This window comes from Papio anubis, chromosome 17 (assembly GCF_008728515.1).
Source record: "Papio anubis isolate 15944 chromosome 17, Panubis1.0, whole genome shotgun sequence".
Classification (NCBI taxonomy): domain Eukaryota; kingdom Metazoa; phylum Chordata; class Mammalia; order Primates; family Cercopithecidae; genus Papio; species Papio anubis.
Window position 1 is genome coordinate 1,083,638 of NC_044992.1, and position 20,790 is coordinate 1,104,427.

General features: G+C 43.2%; 1 protein-coding gene across 3 annotated transcripts in view; it reads right to left on the reverse strand.

The window, feature by feature from the left end:
- Positions 1–1,562: 1,562 nt before the first annotated feature.
- YWHAE (tyrosine 3-monooxygenase/tryptophan 5-monooxygenase activation protein epsilon) overlaps positions 1,563–20,790 on the reverse strand; it is a 61,679-nt gene continuing 42,451 nt past the window's right edge. Inside the window, exons 3-7 of one of the 3 annotated variants that reach the window (XM_009189299.3) lie at positions 16,669–16,775; positions 15,747–15,953; positions 10,608–10,744; positions 5,016–5,062; positions 1,563–2,552 (exon numbers count right to left, since the gene is read on the reverse strand). In XM_009189299.3, the coding sequence (XP_009187563.1) occupies positions 5,055–5,062; positions 10,608–10,744; positions 15,747–15,953; positions 16,669–16,775 (459 nt within the window). In that variant the 3' untranslated portion in view covers positions 1,563–2,552; positions 5,016–5,054. The remainder of the gene's footprint in view (positions 2,553–5,015; positions 5,063–10,607; positions 10,745–15,746; positions 15,954–16,668; positions 16,776–20,790) is intronic. The other 2 variants (XM_003912049.4, XM_009189300.4) reach the window with 2 other exon arrangements.

The window sequence follows — 20,790 nt, forward strand, 5'->3', positions numbered from 1 at the left end:
CTAATTTTTGTATTTTTAGTAGAGACGGGGTTTCACAACGTTGGCCAGGATGGTCTCCATCTCTTGACCTCATGATCCGCTTGCCTCAGCCTCCCAAAGTGCTGGGATTACAGCAGTGAGGCACCGGCGCCCGGCCGACAAGGATCTTTCTTATAAACCCGTACCAATCACCTCTTTCCTAACTACCTTTGTAAGTTTCTCTGAGTGGTAGGTTCTGTTTTTTCACCTTGCAAAAATCGCCACACCTTTAAAAATGCTCATGCATCTTGAAACTGCTGACTCAAAGTCTTAAGAAACCCTTTCACAAAGCAAAAATCATGTGAACCAACTTGGGACAGTTGTAACATTTGGTACTGCCTCGTTACAAGATAAACAAACACCTCCATTAAGCATGTTTTCGTAACGAACACCCCCCATTACATGTGCTCATCTGAGCTCTGCGAGTCCGTTCATGCATTAGTGTTCAGTGTGGTGGCAGCAAATCCCTGCATCTCACGAGTGGCTTCTTTACTCTCCAACAGACTTGACAAATTCCTTGGATTTTGACCTGTAGCAGGTGTGCTGGAAGCAAGAGCAAATCAACTTGAAAGCTTCTTAGAGGTTGCTCCAGACAGATAGCAGTATATGATTATATTCAATGGTCTCCCTATCTCTCGGAAAAGCAACTCACAAAAACATGTTTATTCTCATTGCCAGCACTCACTAAACACAACTAGGATATCACTAATCTGTTCATTTCCTAAATCTCTGCTACTAAGAGTTTAAGCTGAGAGTAAATTTGCAGTCTTAACATCCAATTTTAGAAGACTAGTGTGAAGAGGAAGCATTTATCAAAAGTGTTTACTGACACAAGGAATCTAGAAATGTACCTTCCAGATATATACAAATATTTAAGCAGAAACTGTTGCAAGGGTATTTACTGCAGCACCTGCCCAAAAGTAGCAAACTGATCTTGACAAACATCAGGTGTACATCAGTGTTACAGTCAGAATGAGACACATCTAAATGCCTAACATAAAAAGATCTACAGTAACTAGGTATCTACACACACTGATGTATAAACTGTTAATGGAAAGAAGCTTCTTAGAGGGAGTGTTTCTGGGAAGGGAGACTGCTACACTGCTGTCTACAACGTGTGCATGGATTACTAACAAAGGATTGAGTAGTTCTCCACTACTGCCACCGGCCTCTGGAGGAAGAGGGCACACAGTTTTACCTCTAAGAATTATTGTAAGACATTCAGCCTTATTTGGTTGTACAAAATACTACGCTTAATGATCCATAATTACACCTTGTACTACTCATGTTGTACTTTAATGATTAAAATAAATACCCTGTTGCTGCCTGGTCTGGAGGACAAGACACGCCATCAGCTGACTCAGTGTTCTTCACAACCAGGCTACAGGCAAATTTTTTCCAAAATATACATCTTTGGGAAGCTAACAAATTATTTATGGAAGAAAAAAGGAGGAATGTTTCACATTCAGGCAAACATAATACTGTCAGTGTGCTTGGACTAGAGATTTTATTTTAGAAGTATAAAGGATGGAGGCGCGATGATATTTGGCATTTTTAATTTAGGTTTGTTTTATTTAAGTTTAATGTTAATTCCATGCTGTGTTTCAGTAAGAACAATACAGATTCTGTATCTGTGGCTCCAGTCAGATATCCAGTAGTACAAATTAGCTTCAAGTTACACATACTGAACAAAAGAGGTTGAGCGAGCGAAGGAGGGGAGGAGTGAGGGGAAGGAGGTAGGGGGAGGGGGAAGGAGAAGAAACAAAGAATTGAACAGGCATGCAGGCTTTTCCATACCACCTTCAACGCTAACCTGCTTCAGTGGGAGAGTAAAGTAGGCAAGAATGAGCAGCCACGGATTGTTGAACTGTTACCAGCACCATGCTTTTCAGCAACATTTCAGCAGAGTTTGAAACATTTTTTTACAGCAAAACCATTACAACAAACTCCCTCCCCAAACAACCTTTAACCATCTCAAGCTAACACCCAATTACTTTCAAACACTGGTATAAAATACAGTTTAAACAATTAGAAAACTGATACCACTTATGCCTCTATAGTGTGATTAACCTCTCTTAGATGCTTGCATCACCTAGAAGTCTAATGGCTTTCAAATGTAATTTCCATTTCTAATGGTGATCTTGCCACATCTGGCACGGAGACAACACAGTAATGCTGAAAAAGCCTCTATGCAGTCCTGTTAGTGTCTTAAAGAACCTAAAAGCTGGGACCAGTAAAATCCACAGAAATTCACTCTTGCCTTTAAGAACTTTTGAAAACTGTTTAAAAAAAAAAAAAAAAAAAAACCAAAAAAAAAAAAAAAAAAAAAAAAAAAAAAACCCAACAGGGCAGGAACTTAAATTCTGAGACCAAATGTAAAAGTCAGATTTGGTGGTTCTCAGTGACAATGGGGACTTTCCAAGGGGTGGGATGGGGAGGAGGGGGTGGTCAGAGATGGTTTCTCTTGTTGGCTTTTATGTCTCACTGATTTTCGTCTTCCACGTCCTGCAGCGCTTCTTTATTCTGCTCTTCACCTGTTAAAAAAAGAAAAAAAGTTAAATTATTTCGTACTGACTACATTAGGCTATGGTAGCCACAAACAAAGGTGTCATTCCAAGCATAAAGACTCCTTCTATTTGCTACGATTACACAGGCAAAGGACTTCTATCATTCTTGACACCTGAGATGCCTAAGCCAAGAAGGGATTATGGTCCTGAAAGTATTTATTGGTCAACAGAATGAAAAAACTGATGCACAGTACAACTCAATGCTTTTATGCTAAACAAGCTCTTAAAGTAGACAGCCAAGGAAACCATCTTACTAGAATGACGTTCAAGCTTTCACATAAATCTTGGGTCAAAATACTCTTTCTCAATAACCTCACCTCTTCAAGAATCAAAGAGTATTTTGCAAACTTTTTGCAAAATCTAATTTACCCACAAGCTAATTTTCAGAAATGATTCAAAATAGTTCACTGAGCAATAAACTGTTCTCAAGAAGTTCTACAGTATTTTATTGTGGGGTTCTGCTGTTGTGAGTATTTCACCTTTTGTATCTTGGCCAGATACACCAAACTATAATCAGATTTTACTGCGGAGTGAAACACAGCATGCTCAAAGTAAATCAGACCACTGAGGTTATTAAAGAACGGCATTTGGACCACTTCACTCATGCTATTTGTCTTTCGCCTTTAAACAGGGTGATTACCCGAAGGAGTTTCAACTGCACTATGACATGCAATAGAAAGCCAGCCTATTGGTTGGAGGGTGTCTACCTATTAGTATGCATTAAACAAGTCAGCCGAAATAAAGAAGCATGCAGGCTTTTCTCTTAAAAATGATATAACAGGTAAAAGTTACATTCACTTGTACTTTAAAAAACCCACTTACAATTCCTACATACTTAACTAGTTTGAATCAAAATAAATGAAAAATCAACCCAAGAATCATAAACGTTCAGATGACCATCCATTCATAATGCTTGTTAAATTATTTAAATAGGATGGACAAACACCACCAAACTAGCTACCTACAAACATGAAGCATTTACACTGAGGACAGCTTTGAAACAGCCTAAAAGATCTCAAAGTGATAAATGTCACAGCATTAAAGTTTCAGTGAAGACAGTTTTAAAATCTCTTCTGTGATGGAAATGTTTGACATTGATGTGTGACTTCAAAAAAAAAAAAAAAAAAAAAAACACGTAAGCCTGAGCAACACAGTGAAGCCCTGTCTCTACTAAAAATAAAAATAAGGCCGAGTGTGGTGGCTTATATCTGCAATCCCAGCACTTTGGAAGGTCAAGGCGGGCAAATCATCAGGTCAGGAGATCAAGACCATCCTGGCTAACATGGTGAATCCCCATCGCTACTGAAAAAATAATACAAAAAATTAGCCAGGCATGGTGGCACATGCCTGTAATCCCAGCTACTTGGAAGGCTGAGGCATGAGAATCGCTCGAACCCAGGAGGCGGAGGTTGCAGTGAGTCAAGATCACGCCACTGCACTCCAGCCTGGGTGACAGAGTGAGACTCTGTCTTGAAAAAAAAAAAAAAAAAAAACTAAAAGTAGTATGTATGCTGGGAATGGGAATGGGACCACATGTCTATAGTCCCAGTACTTGGGGGGCTGAGGTGGGGGCAGTTACAGTCTTCAGTGAGCTTTCAAGTCACTGCACTCCAGGCTGGGTGACAAAGCAAGACCCTGTCTTTAAAAAATTTTAAAAACTGGCCAGGCATGGTGGCTCACGCCTATAATTTCAGCACTTCTGGAGGCCGAGGCGGGTGGATCACCTGAGGTTGGGAGTTCGAGACCAGTCTGGCCAACATGGAGAAACCCCGTCTCTTACTAAAAATACAAAAAATTAGCTGGGCATGGTGGCGCATGCCTGTAATCCCAGCTACTCGGGAGGCTGAGGCAGGAGAATGGCTTGAACCCGGGAGGCGGAGGTTGCAGTGAGCCGAGATCGCGCCCCTGCACTCCAGCCTGGGTAACAAGAGCGAAACTCTGTCTCAAAAAAGTGTAAAAAATTAAAAAACTACTTAAGATACATGAAGATCTTTAATTCATAATACAGAAAAAAAACATGCAAAGGCCAAAAAAAAATTGCTTAAGGATGAAAGAACTGATGGATACCCAACTGTTCTTCAAAGGACAGTAATGTATTCAAATGCAGGAAACATGACAGTAACATTCACTCTCGTTAACAGCAAATCACTGCCAAAATATCGTTAACACACAACACTAGAACACAACTCGCTCGTAAGGAACCATGAGATGTGCCAGAAGTTCCAAGTAACTTTGGCGTAAAAATGTCACTGTCATATACATCACACCCAACCACAGTAGGCAGGAGGAGCAGGCCAGAAAAGGCTTAGGTCAGCGCCCTGGAAAGTGGAACAGGCAGAGTCTGTAAGCAACAGGACGATCATACACAGGCATGATTAGTGAAGAACCAAAACTGAAAGCAGAATTCATTGTGCCATGAACATGACTTACAAAGTAGAGTTTTTAGGAAAGGAAGAGTTGGGCTTTCCTTTAGGAATCTATATTGCAAGGAAAAAGGGAGGGAGAACAATCATATGATAGCAACATTACAAGAAAAATAAACCAACAGAGCAGGACAAAGGAAAACATCAATGACATAGGAGCCAGACTTGGGTCTTTTTACTTCGTGTAAACTTCACTCTAAGAAACAATCTGTCTCCTCCTCCCTTGTACTCTGCAAAGGGTGTACTAGCCTCTTGAAAGGCATACAGATACTAGGGAAGAAAGGATTCCCTGGATATGTTTCTTTGCCCAGTGTATCTACATTCTGGAGGGAGAGGAACAGGCAGAGAGAACACGTATTTCCTATCTATGGATTCGTGTATTAAACAGTCCTCTTATCACAGGGTAAAGGAACTAAAATCACTTGAGAAAAAGCAATGATCCCTCCCTTTAAAGATTATGTTCCAACATGCTGGGACAGACATTAATATATTCTAAAGTTAAAAGACATAAAGACCCTGTCTCTTTAAAAAAAAAAAAAAAATCTAAATAATCCTTAAACTAAATGCAAAGTCACATCCTAGTAAACTGCCAATTTCATGACGATTCTCCTATAATCACCATGGAACCCAAGTCACAGAAGTAGTATTTTATTTCGTGAGATGAAGTTTTATGTTGCCCAAGCTGGTGTCCAACTCCTGGGCTCAAGTGATCCTTCTGCCTCACAGTGCCAAACAGCTGAAATTACAGGCAGGCACCATTGCAGTTTCAAAACCTATTTGTTTATTTATTTATTTATTTATTTATTTATTTATTTATTTATTTATTTTTGAGACAGAGTCTCCTCTGTCGCCCAGGCTGGAGTGCAGTGGCCGGATCTCAGCTCACTGCAAGCTCTGCCTCCCGGGTTCATGCCATTCTCCTGCCTCAGCCTCCCGAGTAACTGGGACTACAGACGCCCGCCATCTCGCCCGGCTAGTTCAAAACCAATTTATTAAAAAATGCAATACTACGCCAGGTGCAGTGGCTCAGGCCTATAATCCCAGGACTTTGGGAAGCCGAGGCAGGTGGATCACGAGGTTAGGAGATTGAGACCATCCTGGGTAACAAGGTGAAACCCTGTCTCTACTAAAAATACAAAAAAAATTAGGCGTGGTGGCGGGTACCTGTAGTCCCAGCAACTCAGGGAGGCTGAGGCAGGAGAATCGTGTGAACCCGGGAGGTGGGGGTTGCAGTGAGCAGAAATCACGCCACTGCACTCCACCCTGGGCGACAGAGTGACACTCCGTCTCAAAAAAAAGAAAAAAGTAAATACTCTATTTTTTGACAAATTCAACTTCTCAAACTGATGAAAAATTTCTCTGTACAGACAAATATTTGTGTATTCAGTTTGTTAGTTGTACCAGAACGTCAGCAGACAACCTGAATTTTTCACTGTTGAACCATTTCATGACTGGAAACATTATATAAATAAAAATATTTCATTTAATAAAAACTAATTGTGAAAATTAGTCTGCTTAACCAAATTTAATCAACTGATTTACAGACCCAATAAGGAACTGAACGCAAATTAATTTCACTAGATTTTTTTTTTTTGAGACAGAGTCTTGTTCTGTTGCCAGGGCTGGAGTGCAGGATCTCGGCTCATTGCAAGCTCCGCCTCCCGGGTTCACACCATTCTCCTGCCTCAGCTTCCCGAGTAGCTGGGACTACAGGTGCCCACCACCGCGCCCGGCTAATTTTTTTGTATTTTTAGTAGAGACAGGGTTTCACCGTGTTAGCCAGGATGGTCTCAATCTCCTGACCTCCTGATCTGCCCACCTCGGCCTCCCAAAGTGCTGGGATTACAGGCGTGAGCCATCAGGCCCAGCCGAATTTCACTAGATTTTTAAAAACTGCGAAGTTATTACCCTTTTTTGGACGAAGTTTCTCTCTTGTTGCCCAGGCTGGAGTGCAATGGTGTGATCTCAGCTCATCGCAACCTCCAACTCCCAGGCTCAATCGATTCTCCTGCCTCAGCCTCCCCAGTAGCTAGGATTACAGACATGCGACACCATGCCTAGCTCATTTTGTATTTTTAGTAGAGATGGGGTTTCTCTATGTTGGTCAGGCAGATCTCGAACTCCCGACCTCAGGTGATCCGCCTGCCTTGGCCTCCCAAAGTGCTGGGATTATAGGCGTGAGCCACCGCGCCTGAATGTATTACCCTATTTTAAGATGACCCATTTCCTAAAACTGTACTTGACAACCAAGAATAAGGGATATCGTTAGTTCTGTATGTAGACTGACAGGTAGTCTACTTTCATTAATCAACTCTTGGTTATCAGTGATAATGAGCTACAGAACCACTACTAACTATAAACCATTTAATTTTGTAATGCAGGACCTGGTCATGAGCTGGCATCAAATGTGTTGTTTTGAGATGGGAGTTTTGCTCTTGTTGCCCAGGCTGGAGTGCAATGGAGCGATCTTGGCTCACTGCAACCTCTGCCTCCCGGGTTCAAGTGATTCTCCTGCCTCAGCCTCCTGAGTAGCTGGGATTACAGGTGCCCACCACCACGCCTGGCTAATTTTTGTATTTTTAGTAGAGACGGGGTTTCTCCATGTTGGTCAGGCTGATCTCGAACTCCTGACTTCAGGTGATCCGTCCACTTCGGCCTCCCAAAGTGCTGGGATTACAGGCATGAGCTACTGTGCCTGGCAATGTTTTTATTAAAAAAAATAATAATAATAATGAAAATGGCCAGGCACGGTGGCTCACAGGGAGACTCCGCATCACAAAACAAACCAAAAAAAAAAAACCAAAAAATGAGCCAGGCGCGCTGGCTCACACCTGTAATCCCAGCGCTTTGGGAGGCCGAGATGGGTAGATCACGAGGTCAGGAGTTTGAGACCAGCCTGGCCAACATAACATAGTAAAACGCTGTCTCTATTAAAAATACAAAAAATTAGCTAAGCGTGGTGGCGGACACCTGCAGTCCCAGCTACTAGGGAGGATGAGGCAGAAGAATCACTTGAACCTGGGAGGCAGAGGATGCAGTGAGCTGAGACAGCACCATTGCACTCTGGCCTAGGCAACAAAAGCAAAATTCCGTCTCAAAATAAATAAATAAACAAAAATTTAAAAATAAATAAAAAATAAAATACACACACACACACACACACACATTCAAGTCAAGTCACCTTTATTACTTATTACTTTTACTCTCAAACACACATCCCCAGGGGGGAGAGGGTATCATTTCCTCAAGTCAATCCCGCTTCCAAAACTCTCCACGTGCTTTCCCTCCATCAACAGGCAGAGAGATGCTAGTATCTGAGCTGGGGATGACTGTTAGGAGTCCACAGCTGTTTGGCCATTCTTCTTCATAGTTGTTAAAACAATTTTTTTCCCTTAAGAGATGGCACCTCGTTCAGTCATCTAAGTTAGAATGCAGTGGCGCAATCAAGGCTCACTGCAGCCTCAAGATCCCCCAACCTCACTGGAGTTTTTTTTTTTTTTTTTTTTTTGAGATAAAGTCTTGCTCTATGAAGCCTCGCTCTGTCTCCCAGGCCAAAGTGCAGTGGCGTGATCTCAGCTCACCGCAACCTCCACCTCCTGTGTTCAAGCAATGCTCCTGCCTCAGCCTTCCAAGTAGCTGGGGTTACAGGCACACAGCACTGTGCCCGGCCTTTTTTTTTTTTTCTTTTTTTTAAAGACAGGGTCTTACTATGTTGCCCAGGCTGGTCTTCAACTCCTAGGCTCAGGCATCATCCCACCTTGGCCTCCCAAGTCCTGGGATTACAGACATGAGCCACCACAACCAGAGTGGGATAGATTTTCAAGCTGGAAGCCACTTGTTCAGAGTTGGTAAATTGTTTGAGTTCCAAGGACTGGGAGTAGCTGCCTGAAATGCTGCGCTGGGAAGTGGTCCGTGGCTCCATCTGGCACTATTGCAAGTGTGTAAGTAAGTCCTATGTATATGAGTATCTCATGCCAATCCCGATCTAGTCAAATCCTAAACATTTCTTAGAGCTAGCAAGCATTAAAAGCTGAGTCTCACTTTAGTACCATAACCCAAAAGTCACAAATCTGATTTGATCCTTTCAGAGAAAAGACACATACGTGCCCACTTTCAGAAGCGTTTTCAAAAAGTGTAACACTTCCAAAGACAATACAGCAGGTCGATTTCCCCAACATACACTACAGATAGCCTCAAGCAACGCGACATAGGTTTCAGTCTAAGAAACATTTTTTTTTTCTTTTTTTTTTCTTGAGATGGAGTCTCCCCTCTGTCGCCCAGGCTGGAGCGCAATGGCACGATCTCAGTTAATTGCAACCTCCGCCTCCTGGGTTTAAGCAATTCTCCAGCCTCAGCCTCCTGAGTAGCTGGGACTACAGGTGCCCGCCAACACACCTGTTCTATTTTTAGTAGAGACAGGAGTTTCACTGTGTTGGCCAGGATGGTCTCGATCTCCTGACCTCGTGATCCGCCGGTCTCGGCCTCCCAAAGTGCTGGGATTCCAGGCCTGAGCCTCCGCGCCCAGCCCAGCTTAAGAAACATGCTTAAAGGAATTGCAGCTAAAACTGACAACAGACTTTGTTTCCAACCTCCTACCAGCACCAGCACCACCAAATGTAAAACTATCTTGTAATGTAATGCTCATATCACACTAATTTGTCTTCTTCTCCACCCCTGTTCAACAATCTACCATGGATAAAAATGATTCTCTAGAGAGAGAGAATTAAATTTCCTTTAAAATCAACAAACGTAACAAATTTGGGCTTCTGTATTTAAACATTAACACACACTCAGCATCACAATTAAGTTTAGTAAAATACTCTAGCTAAATTGTTTGCAATGAAAACCTCTTAAAAGTAACAACAGCCGGGCACAGTGGCTCACGCCTGTAATCCCAGCACTTTGAGAGGCTGAAGCGGGCGGAACACCTGTGGTCAGGAGTTCAAGACCAGCCTGACCAACATGATGAAATCCCATCTCTACTAAAAATACAAAAATTAGGTGGACATGATAGCGGGTGCCTGTAATCCCAGTTACTCCGGAAGGCTGAGGCAGGAGAATCGCTTGAACCTGGGAGGCAGAGCTTGCAGTGAGCCGAGACTATGCTACTGCACTCCAGCTGGGGTGTTGCAGCGAGACTCCATCTCAAAAAAAAAAAAAAAAAAGACCCAAGGGCCAACATACAATTTCTCTGCTGAACCCCAGAGGTAAATGGGAAATTAGTTCCCTTTTAGATAAAAGATTTCAACAAAGAGAAAAACTTCATAAATACCTATTGATACCATCTGAATTTAAATACAGTTAACTTCAGCCCCCTAAAATTGAATCTGGACGAGGATAAAATAAACTACTTGCTCTCCACTTTTCCTCTCCTCAACCTTTGAAACAGTGTAAAGGAAGAGTTAAACTAAGTTCCCCAAAATGGAACTCGGTACTTTAGCACCATTTCCTATAAAGGCAATAATTAAAATTTCATAGAGAGCAGGCAGTGAGTCTAAATTGTAGCTTGATGTAAAGATATGCCAAGGAATGTCTACAGAGTGTAAAAACAAATCCTGCAACTGAAAGAGGTGCCTCTTTTACTCTAGTGTTTGCTTACCGTCACCCTGCATGTCTGAAGTCCATAGTGTCAGATTATCACGTAACAACTGCATGATAAGTGTAGAGTCCTTATAGCTTTCTTCACTCAGCGTATCCAGTTCTGCAATTGCATCATCGAAAGCTGCTTTTGCCAACCTAAAGGTATTTAAATAAATGTATTATAAAAAATAAATCCAAAATCAGAAAAGACATGTTAGACATCAATCTTTTCTTCAGTTATTCCAGTGTGTAATAGTGACAATGATACAAAGAAAAAGCAAATACAATAAAAATTAACTTAAAGGTATGTGGAGCACTACTATTTTTTCTTTTTTTGACATGGAGTCTTGCTCTGTCGCCCAGGCTGGAGTGCAGTGGCGCGATCTGCAGAGGCGCGGCCTCCCAAAGTGCTGGGATTACAGGAGTGAGCCGCCATGCCCGGCCAAGCTTTTTTTTTTAAGAGATTCGTTATGTTGCCCAGGCTGGACCTGAACTCCTGCGTTCAAGCAATCTTCCCACTTTAGCCTCTTGAGTGGCTGGGACCAATGGTACAAACCACCACCCCCAGATATTTAACAAAGTATTAATGCAAAAAGAAAATCTTGGACAATACCTCAAAGTTTAACAAAATTTAATTTCACATTAATGGAGGTAGGGAAGCAAAGAAAATAAAAGGCAACACAGAAGCCACGGAAATGTGGTCATGTAAGCCTTTTACAGTTTTAAAAGAAAATCCACACCTACTGAATACTGTGTACTATGCCCAAGAAATGATACCAGATACCAATAGAAAAAAAAAAGAGAGACATAATCTAAGTCCACAATCACCTTAAAACTTTAGAAATGGAGGATGGACAGGCCGGGCGCGGTGGCTCAAGCCTGTAATCCCAGCACTTTGGGAGGCCGAGACGGGCGGATCACGAGGTCAGGAGATCGAGACCATCCTGGCTAACACAATGAAACCCCGTCTCTACTAAAAAAATACAAAAAACTAGCCGGGCGAGGTGGCGGGCGCCTGTAGTCCCAGCTACTCGGGAGGCTGAGGCAGGAGAATGGCGGCAACCCGGGAGGCGGAGCTTGCAGTGAGCTGAAATCCGGCCACTGCACTCCAGCCTGGGTGACAGAGCGAGACTCGGCCTCAAAAAAAAAAAAAAAAAAAAAAAAGAAATGGAGGATGGACAAATATGTAACTATTTTAAAAGAAGGAGGAGGCTGGGTGTGGTGGCTCACGCCTGTAATCAGCACACTTTGGGTGGCCAGTGCGCGCGGGCAGATCACTTGAGGCCAGGAGTTCAAGACCAGCCGGGCCACCATGGCAAAACCTATTAAAAACACAAAAAATTAGCCAAGTATGGTGGTGTATGTCTACAGTCCCAGCTACTCAGGAGGCTGAGGCAGGAGAATTGCTTGAACCCGGGAGGCGGAGGTTGCAGTGAGCTGAAATTGTGCCACTGCACTCCAGCCTGGACAAAAAACAACAACAACAACAAAAAAAAGAAGACAAATGAAGTGCTACTCTAAATAAAGTATCTCAGGGACCCAGGAGGAGCAATTAATGGGAAGGTCAAATTTGAGCTAACCTTAATGGATCAGGAGAAAGCAAAAAGAACACACTTCAGGTTTAAGCAAAAGCATGAGCAAAGGCATGGAAGTGACTTAAAACTGGAGCTACACGTGGGACAGCTAGACTGGAGTCTGACAAGGAAAGGTGCAACCACCAGTATCAGTTAAACAGCCAAAGCTTCTTCAGTTACGACCCCTATCCTGGACAAACTCAACTAGCCATTTAGAATATTTTAGATTGGCTGAGTGCAGTGGCTCACGCCTGTAATCCCAGCACTCTGGGAGGCTGAGGTGGGTGGATCACTTGAGGTCAGGAGTTCGGGACCAGCTTGACCAATATGGTAAAATCCCGTCTCTACTAAAAATGCAAAAAAAAAAATCAGTCGAGCACAGTGAAGCATGCCTATAATAGTCAACGTTAAAGTTCTAATGCATCAGTTAATCTACTTTCCTCAATCTCTGAAAGGCTTTCACTTAAAAAACCTACTTGGCTTAAGCAGTGGTCCTCGACAAACCAAAAAAAAACATACAAAAAGCAAAAGAAGCCGGGTGTGGTGGCTCACGTCTATAATCCCAGCACTTTGGGAGGTCAAGGCAGGCAGATCACAAGATCAGGAGATCAAAACCATCCAGGCTAACACGGTGAAACCCCGTCTCTACTGAAAATATAAAAAAATTAGCCAGGCTTGGTGGCAGGTGCCTGTAGTTCCAGCCACTCGGGAGGCTGAGGCAGGAGAATGGCGTGAACTCAGGAGGCGGAGCTTGCAGTGAGCCGAGATCGCGCCACTGCACTCCAGCCTGGGCAACAGAGCAAGACTTCATCGAAAAAAAAAAAAGCAAAAAACAACCATTTTGCTACTGCAATATTTACTGTAAAAATTTAAAATAGGCCGGGTGCAGTGGCTCACGCCTGTAATCTCAGTACTTGGGGAGGCTGAGGTGACCGGATCACTTAAGGTGAGGTCAAGACTAGCCTGGCCAACATGGTGAAACCCCGTCTCTACATAAAAATACAAAAATTAGCCGGGTATGGTGGTGGGCATCTATAATCCCAGATACTTGGGAGGCTGAGGCAGGAGAATCGCTTGAAACCGGGAGGCAGAGATTGCAGTGAGCCAAGATTGTGCCACTGCACTCCAGCCTGGGCAACAGTGCCAGGCTCTGCTTAAAAAAAAAAAAAAAAAAAAAAAACCAACAAAACAAACAAAAAACAAAGGAAAAGAAAAGAAAAAGCCAGGTATGGTGGCATCCTCCTCTAGTGACAGCTACTTGGGAGGCTCAGGTACGCAGATCAGCTGAGCTCAGGAAGCCACGGCTGCAGTGAGCTATGAGTGCACAACTGCAGAGACGGAACAAGATTCTGTCTGGGAAAAAATAAAAAGGTACACACAGAATTTTCAGTCCCAATTCCACCTCAAGGTGAAGTTAAATACAAGGACTGAAGCAAATACTTAATGCATCCATGTTCACAGCAGCACTGTACTCACCACAGAAAAAGGGTGGAAAGATACCCACCGACCACTCAAAGTTTAATGAATAAACAATGTGTCGGCCGGGCGCGGTGGCTCACACCTGTAATCCCAGCACCTTGGGAGGCCGAGGCGGGCGGATCGCAAGGTCAGGAGATCGAGACCACGGTGAAACCCCGTCTCTACTAAAAAATACAAAAAATTAGCCGGGCGCGGTTGTGGGCGCCTGTAGTCCCAGCTACTCGGGAGGCTGAGGCAGGAGAATGGCGTGAACCCGGGAGGCGGAGCTTGCAGTGAGCCGAGATCGCGCCACTGCACTCCAGCCTGGGCGACAGAGCGAGACTCTGTCTCAAAAAAAAAAAAAAAAAAAAACAAAAAAAAAAACAATGTGTCAAAACACGTAAAATGAATTGTGTGAATTCAGTCACGGAAAGGACTGAAGCTCTGATTGATGCTTTTACATGGATAAAAACATGATGCTAGATGAAATAAAGACAGCCACAAAAGGACAAATATTATATAATCCCACTTACATGAGGTATCTAGAATGGGCGCAAAATTCATAATGACAAAGTAAAATTGTTTAATGGCTGTAATTTGCTTTGTGTGGGGTGAAGAGAAAGTTTTCAAATAAATAGTGGTGATTACACAACACTGTCAAGGTATTTGGTGCCACTAAATTGTGTGTGTGCGCGCGTGTGTGTATTTTTTGAAACAAAGTCTCGCTTTGTCGCCCAGGCTAGAGTGTACTGGTGTAATCAAGGCTCACTGCAACCTCTGCCTCCTGGGTTCAAATGATTCTCCTGTCTCAGCCTCCCGAGTAGCTGGGATTACAGGCATGCACCACCATACCCGGCTAATTTTGTATTTTTAGTAGAGACAGAGTTTTGCCATATTGGTCAGGTTGGTTTCGAACTCCTGATCTCAGGTGATCCACCCGCCTCAGCCTCCCAAAGTGCTGGGATTACAGGTGTGAGCCACCACGCCGAGGCTATCACAACTTTTTAAAAGTAAAAAGCTATGTACATAGAAATATTCCTTACATTTGTATCTACATTATCAAAACCTGGGAACAAGCTGAAGTATAAACTGGGTAACAGTTTAACACACATTAGTAAGACTGAAACTTGTTTATGCTAAAACAGAAAACATAAAATTATGTTTTCTACGAGAGTAACTATTAAAAACATGCCCATAAAGACAGAAAACTGGCTGGGTGTGGTGGCTCATGCTTGTACTTTCAACACTTTGGGAGGCCAAGGCAGGCGGATCACTTGAGGCGAGTTCCAGACCAGCCTAGCCAACACGGTGAAACCCTGTCTCTACTAAAAACACAAAAAAAGTTAGTTGGGCATGTTGGCAGGCCCCTGTAACTCCAGTAACTCAGGAGGCTGAGGCAGGAGAATCACTTGAACCCAGGAGGTGGAGGTTGCAGTGATCTGAGGTGGCGTCACTACACTCTAGCCTGGAAGACAAAGTGAGACATGGTCTCAAATTTTAAAAAAAGACTGAAAACTAATATATAAAATTAAAATAATTCTATCTTATAATTCCTCTCATTTCCTTCCTCTACTCATTTTTTTTTTTTTTTTGGAGACAGAGTCTCGCTCTGTCACCCAGGCTGGAGTGCAGTGGCCGGATCTCAGCTCACTGCAAGCTCCACCTCCTGGGTTTACGCCATTCTCCTGCCTCAGCCTCCCCAGTAGCTGGGACTACAGGCGCCTGCCACCTCGCCCGGCTAAGTTTTTGTATTTTTAGTAGAGACAGGGTTTCACTGTGTTAGCCAGGATGGTCTCGATCTCCTGACCTCGTGATCCACCCGTCTCGGCCTCCCAAAGTGCTGGGATTACAGGCTTGAGCCACAGCGCCCGGCCCTTCCTCTACTCATTTTAACACGTTAGATTTCAATCTACCAAAATATCCCACATAAAAATACTTACCCTGACTGCTACGCTAGTGGGTTGAGATAGGTCTGTTTTAATACTATCCAAAGTAGTTTCAGTAAGAGTCAAAAGAATTAATACGCAGCCAAGTCTACAAAGGCAGGCCCAAGAAACAATACGGAAAATCCAAATAGCTACCCCTTAACTTTCAAGCTGAGAGCTTTTTTCTTCCCCACAACTTACCTGCAGGCACGGTCAGGGGAATTAAGAATTTCGTAGTAGAATACGGAAAAATTGAGAGCAAGACCTAAGCGAATAGGATGCGTTGGTGGAAGTTCTGTCATTGCAATATCACTAGCAGCTTTATAAGCCACTAGGCTGTTCTCCGCAGCCTCCTTCCTGTCATTTCCTGTGGCAAATTCTGCCAGATACCTGTGGTAGTCCCCTTTCCTAAAACAAAACCAAAATTAAAAAAAATTTTAAACCAGGAATGACGATTTTTAAAGGAAAATAAGCTAAAATTGTTCTATATTATATAAAATATGCGACAAAAATATATGTAACAATTAGCAGGTATACTTCAATAATTTTAAATACCCTCAGGAATAATTGGCTTCCTTTTGTGTTTTTCCTTAGACATTTCATATTACTAAATATAAGCAAAAATCCCAAGGAAATTAACTGAGGAGCCTCTAAAAATTAACAAAATTATCACCTAATAAACCAGAATTAAGCAAGTGGTTCCAAGGAATGGCATGACTGTTTATTAAAAATAAAATAAAATTTCTATATAAAACACTAAGCACTGTGAAATGTATGCCGCTTGGGGGAAGGGAATGGGATAGGTCTCACAAAAACAAAGAATATAAAATAAGCAAAAGCTGGGAACAATCTGAAGTATAAATGGGAGGACAGTTTAACACACATTAGTAAGACTGAAACTTGTTTATGCTAAAACAGAAAATATAAAATTATGTTTTCTACGAGTAACTATTAAAAATTTTACATTTTCATAATAGTCCATCTTTTTATTCCAATATTAACTATCCTTCTAACATTGAACAATTATTCTTAAATAAAAGTTGAAAACCCACACAGAAAAAAGTTGTAATTCTAAAAGGACCAACTTTCAATCTTACATTTTCCCTTCTAGTATAGAACCTACATTTTATAATAGAAAACCTTGGACTCGCCAGTGTTAGCTGCTGGAATGAGGTGTTTGTCCAGTACATCCAGAATGTCACAACAGATTAACTTTAGCTCAGTCTCAACCTGAAAAAATAAAAATAAATTTTTTTAAAAAATCTGATTAAGTCTAGAAATTCTACAAATATTACACATTCTATCTATCTCTGGTTTTGAGGAGGAGAGCTTAGTATTAAAAAGAATAACCTTCTCCCAACTCCCTTCTTCCTTCTTGACACAAAAGCAGAGAAAAGCTGCCTCTAGGTTATAAAAAGCATCTTTTCCTTTCTGCATGCTATTGCTACATACACACATGCAGGCGCACACACGCCAGCCCCCACACTCCCTTCGCAGTCCAGTTACAGAATTACCAATGACTAAAACACTGATGCTTCTTGATAAATGCTGGTCAATTACATGAATTAACTTCTTCCACGAGGTAGCAATGTAAACACATTGTTCTAAGATCAACTTAAAAGAATTTAATAAGCAGAGCTAGGATTTGAACTCAGGCCAGTTGCAAGGGACAAAATCAAAATTTAAACCCAGGCAGTTTGCCTTCAGCACTCACATTCCTAACAGTCACCAGGCAATTCGTTAAATGGCAGAGATCTGTAACTAGTTAAGACACCAAGGCCGGGCGCGGTGGCTCAAGCCTGTAATCCCAGCACTTTGGGAGGCCGAGGCGGGTGGATCACGAGGTCAGGAGATCGAGACCATCCTGGCTAACATGGTGAAACCCCGTCTCTACTAAAAATACAAAAAACTAGCCGGGTGTGGTGGCGGGCGCCTGTAGTCCCAGCTACTCGGAGGCTGAGGCGGGAGAATGGCGTGAACCCGGGAGATGGAGCTTGCAGTGAGCCGAGATCGCGCCACTGCACTCCAGCCTGGGCGACAGAGCGAGACTCCGTCTCAAAAAAAAAAAAAAAAAAAAAAAGACACCAAAAACCTATCTACCAAAGTAGCTACTGCCACCATCTCTATCCACTGATAATGCTGAACGCGTACACTACCTCTGGACGCACATCCCCAGCTTGCTTCCTATTTGCTATTAACTCATGCACTATTGCTGAACCTTTCGTTCCTCTCCATTCCCCTGGAACCTCCGTTTCACTGTAAAACATTCTCTCACTTTTTCTTCTATAATCACATCCTTATCCCAAGCAAAATCATTTTCTGAATAAACCACCGCCCTGACGGCTTTTCCAACAGAGACTGGTCTAGGAGAAGGAAGATTTCTAAGTTCTCCTAGCTCCTTGCACAGTCAATGACTGCTCTCCTATTACTCCAAATCCTTCCTCCTCACAAGCTGATATTCTACATTCTATTTCTCAGCTTCTGTCTTCAGTAGATCTCTACACCCTTCTCCCAGATTCACTGAATGTCTACAGCAAACCCATCCGATACCTGAGATCACACCAAGGTATGGTGTGGCCATGTTCCATTCGACAAGTTCTTGGCTCTCTACTCCAAGACTTCCACTTGTCCACACCCATGACCGCGCTGCCCTATACTAGCAGTCTGAATTGTAACACTCCACTCTGGGCCCATGGCTTCCTTTTTCAGTTCCTCTTCTCTTGTAATTTCTATTTATGGACTCATCAAGACACCTGGACTCTTTTAGTTTTTCCTTCTTTGATTCAGAGTTTCGCTCTCGTTGTCAAGGCTGGATGGGGTGCAGTGGCTTGATCTTGGCTCACTGCAACCTCCGCCTCCTGGGTTCAAGCGATTCTCCTGTCTCAGCCTCCTGAATAGCTGGGATTACAGGCACGTGCCACCATGCCTGGCTAATTTTTGTGTTTTTAGTAGAGACGGGGTTTCACCATGTTGGTCAGGCTGGTCTCGAACTCCTGACCTCAGGTGTGACCCACCCACCTCGGCCTCCCAAAGTGCTGGGGTTACAGGCATGAGCCACCACGCCTCGCCACTTTTTCTTTTTTAATGCATGTATCTCATCTAAGACATCAGACTCTTGGGCTTTTTACATCTTCTCCCACTTTATCAGTTGCTCTCTTTGATTCCCACTACCCTTTCCCAGGCAGCCAAAATCCCACAGTGGAGCTCCTGGGCTTCTTTCTTTAGCACTTTCAACTTCCTCACCTCCTCCTTCCACTGGGACACTCAGCTTGTCTATTGACCAACCAAATTCTTTGACCCAACATATTTCAGGGTAATGGTTAACACATCAACCCCAGCTTACAACTTTATTTTTAGAGACAGGGTCTCACTTTTTTGCCCACTACTGGGCTTAAGCGATCCTCCTGCCTCTGTCTTCCCCAAGTGCTGGGGTTACAGCCACGAGACACCACCCCCGGCCCCAGTTCACAACTTTCTAAGTGACCTCAGGTATGTTAAACACTCAAAATCCTGGCTTGTGCATTCATAGGTTGGGATAATACCTCCCCCTTCCAGTGCTATTTTAAAGATTTCATGTACTACCTTGCACAAATACATATAAGAAAAATATTTCTCTACTCAGGACAGTGCCCAGTACAGCTGGCGAGTCAGTAACTGTGGTTCCCCCACCTTTCCCTCTCCCAACCAAGCTCACTTTCCACCTGCCCTGTAATTCTCTTCCTTGTTCTCTTTCATGCGTTACGTGCCTGTCTCTTCCACTAAATCAGTTTCTCACCAGCAGCACTATTGGAGTTTGCTGTGGGGCCATGCTGCGCACAGTAGAATGGTTAGCAGCATCCCGTCTCCACCCCACTAGATGCTAGCAGCACCCTCTAAGTGACAAAAGTATCTCTAGACATTGTCAAATGTCCTCTGAAGGACAAAAGCACCTCTAATTGAAAACTGCTGCATTAGAGTGATGGCTATACAACTTTTTTAACAAGACCTACAATAAGAAACATTTTATATATGCATCTACACACACAGTATGTAAAAAAACTTCATTAAATAATCCTTATGCTTACAGTGTCCCACTCTGATATGTTCTATTCTGTTGAAAAAACTAGGCCAGGTGTGGTGCCTCACACCTCTAATCCCAGCACTTTGGGAGGCCTAGACTGGCAGATCACCTGAGGTCAGAAGTTCCAGACCAGCCTGGCGAACATGGTGAAACCCCATCTCTACTAAAAATACAAAAATTTACCAGTTGTGGTGGCAGGCACCGGTAATCCCAGCTACTTAGGAGGCTGAGGCAGGAGAATCACTTGAACACGGGAGGCAGACGTTACAATGAGCTGAGATCACACCACTGCACTCCAGTCTGGGCAACAAGGGCGAAACTTCCTCTTTAAAAAAAGAAAAAAAAAAAGGGCCGGGCACGATGGCTCAAACCTGTAATCCCAGCACTTTGGGAGGCCGAGACGGGTGGATCACAAGGTCAGGAGATCGAGATCATCTTGGCTAACACGGTGAAACCCTGTCTCTACTAAAAAACACAAAAAACTAGCCGGACAAGGTGGCGGGCGTCTGTAGTCCCAGCTACTCAGGAGGTTGAGGCAAGAGAATGGCGTGAACCTGGGAGGCGGAGCTTGCAGTGAGCTGAGATCTGGCCACTGCACTCCAGCCTGGGCGACAGAGCGAGACTCCGCCTCAAAAAAAAAAAAAAAAAAGGATCCCAAAAGGACGCTGGTTCTGACAGTGTAGCATAAAAGGGTCAGTTCTCAGGTCAGAATGCCTAGGTTCAACTTTGGAAAGTCATTTATTAGCTGTGTGACCTTAAGCAAGTTACTGAATCTGAGTGTTTCCTCCTGTATAAAATGGGAATATTTTAATAAATGGAGACCATATTACTTATCTCACCAGACTGTCCTAGACAGCAGGTGAAATAAGGCACATAAAGTACTCAAGCAAAGTACCTGGCACAGAATAACCAGTCAATAAACATTAGTTATTAATATTGTATATGCCTCTATAAAATTCAAGAAATTTCTCTGTGTGACTTCAAAAGGACTTGGTGAGGGGGAGAACAAAGATTCAGTACTTAGCACTTGAAATTTTTGAGGTACAAAGTAATTCTGAGGTTATACAGACAGGCCGGGTGCGGTGGCTCAGGCCCAGCACTTTGGGAGGCTGAGGCGGGTGGATCATCAGAGTTCAGGAGTTCCAGACCAGCCTGGCCAACATGGCGAAACCCTATCTCTACTAA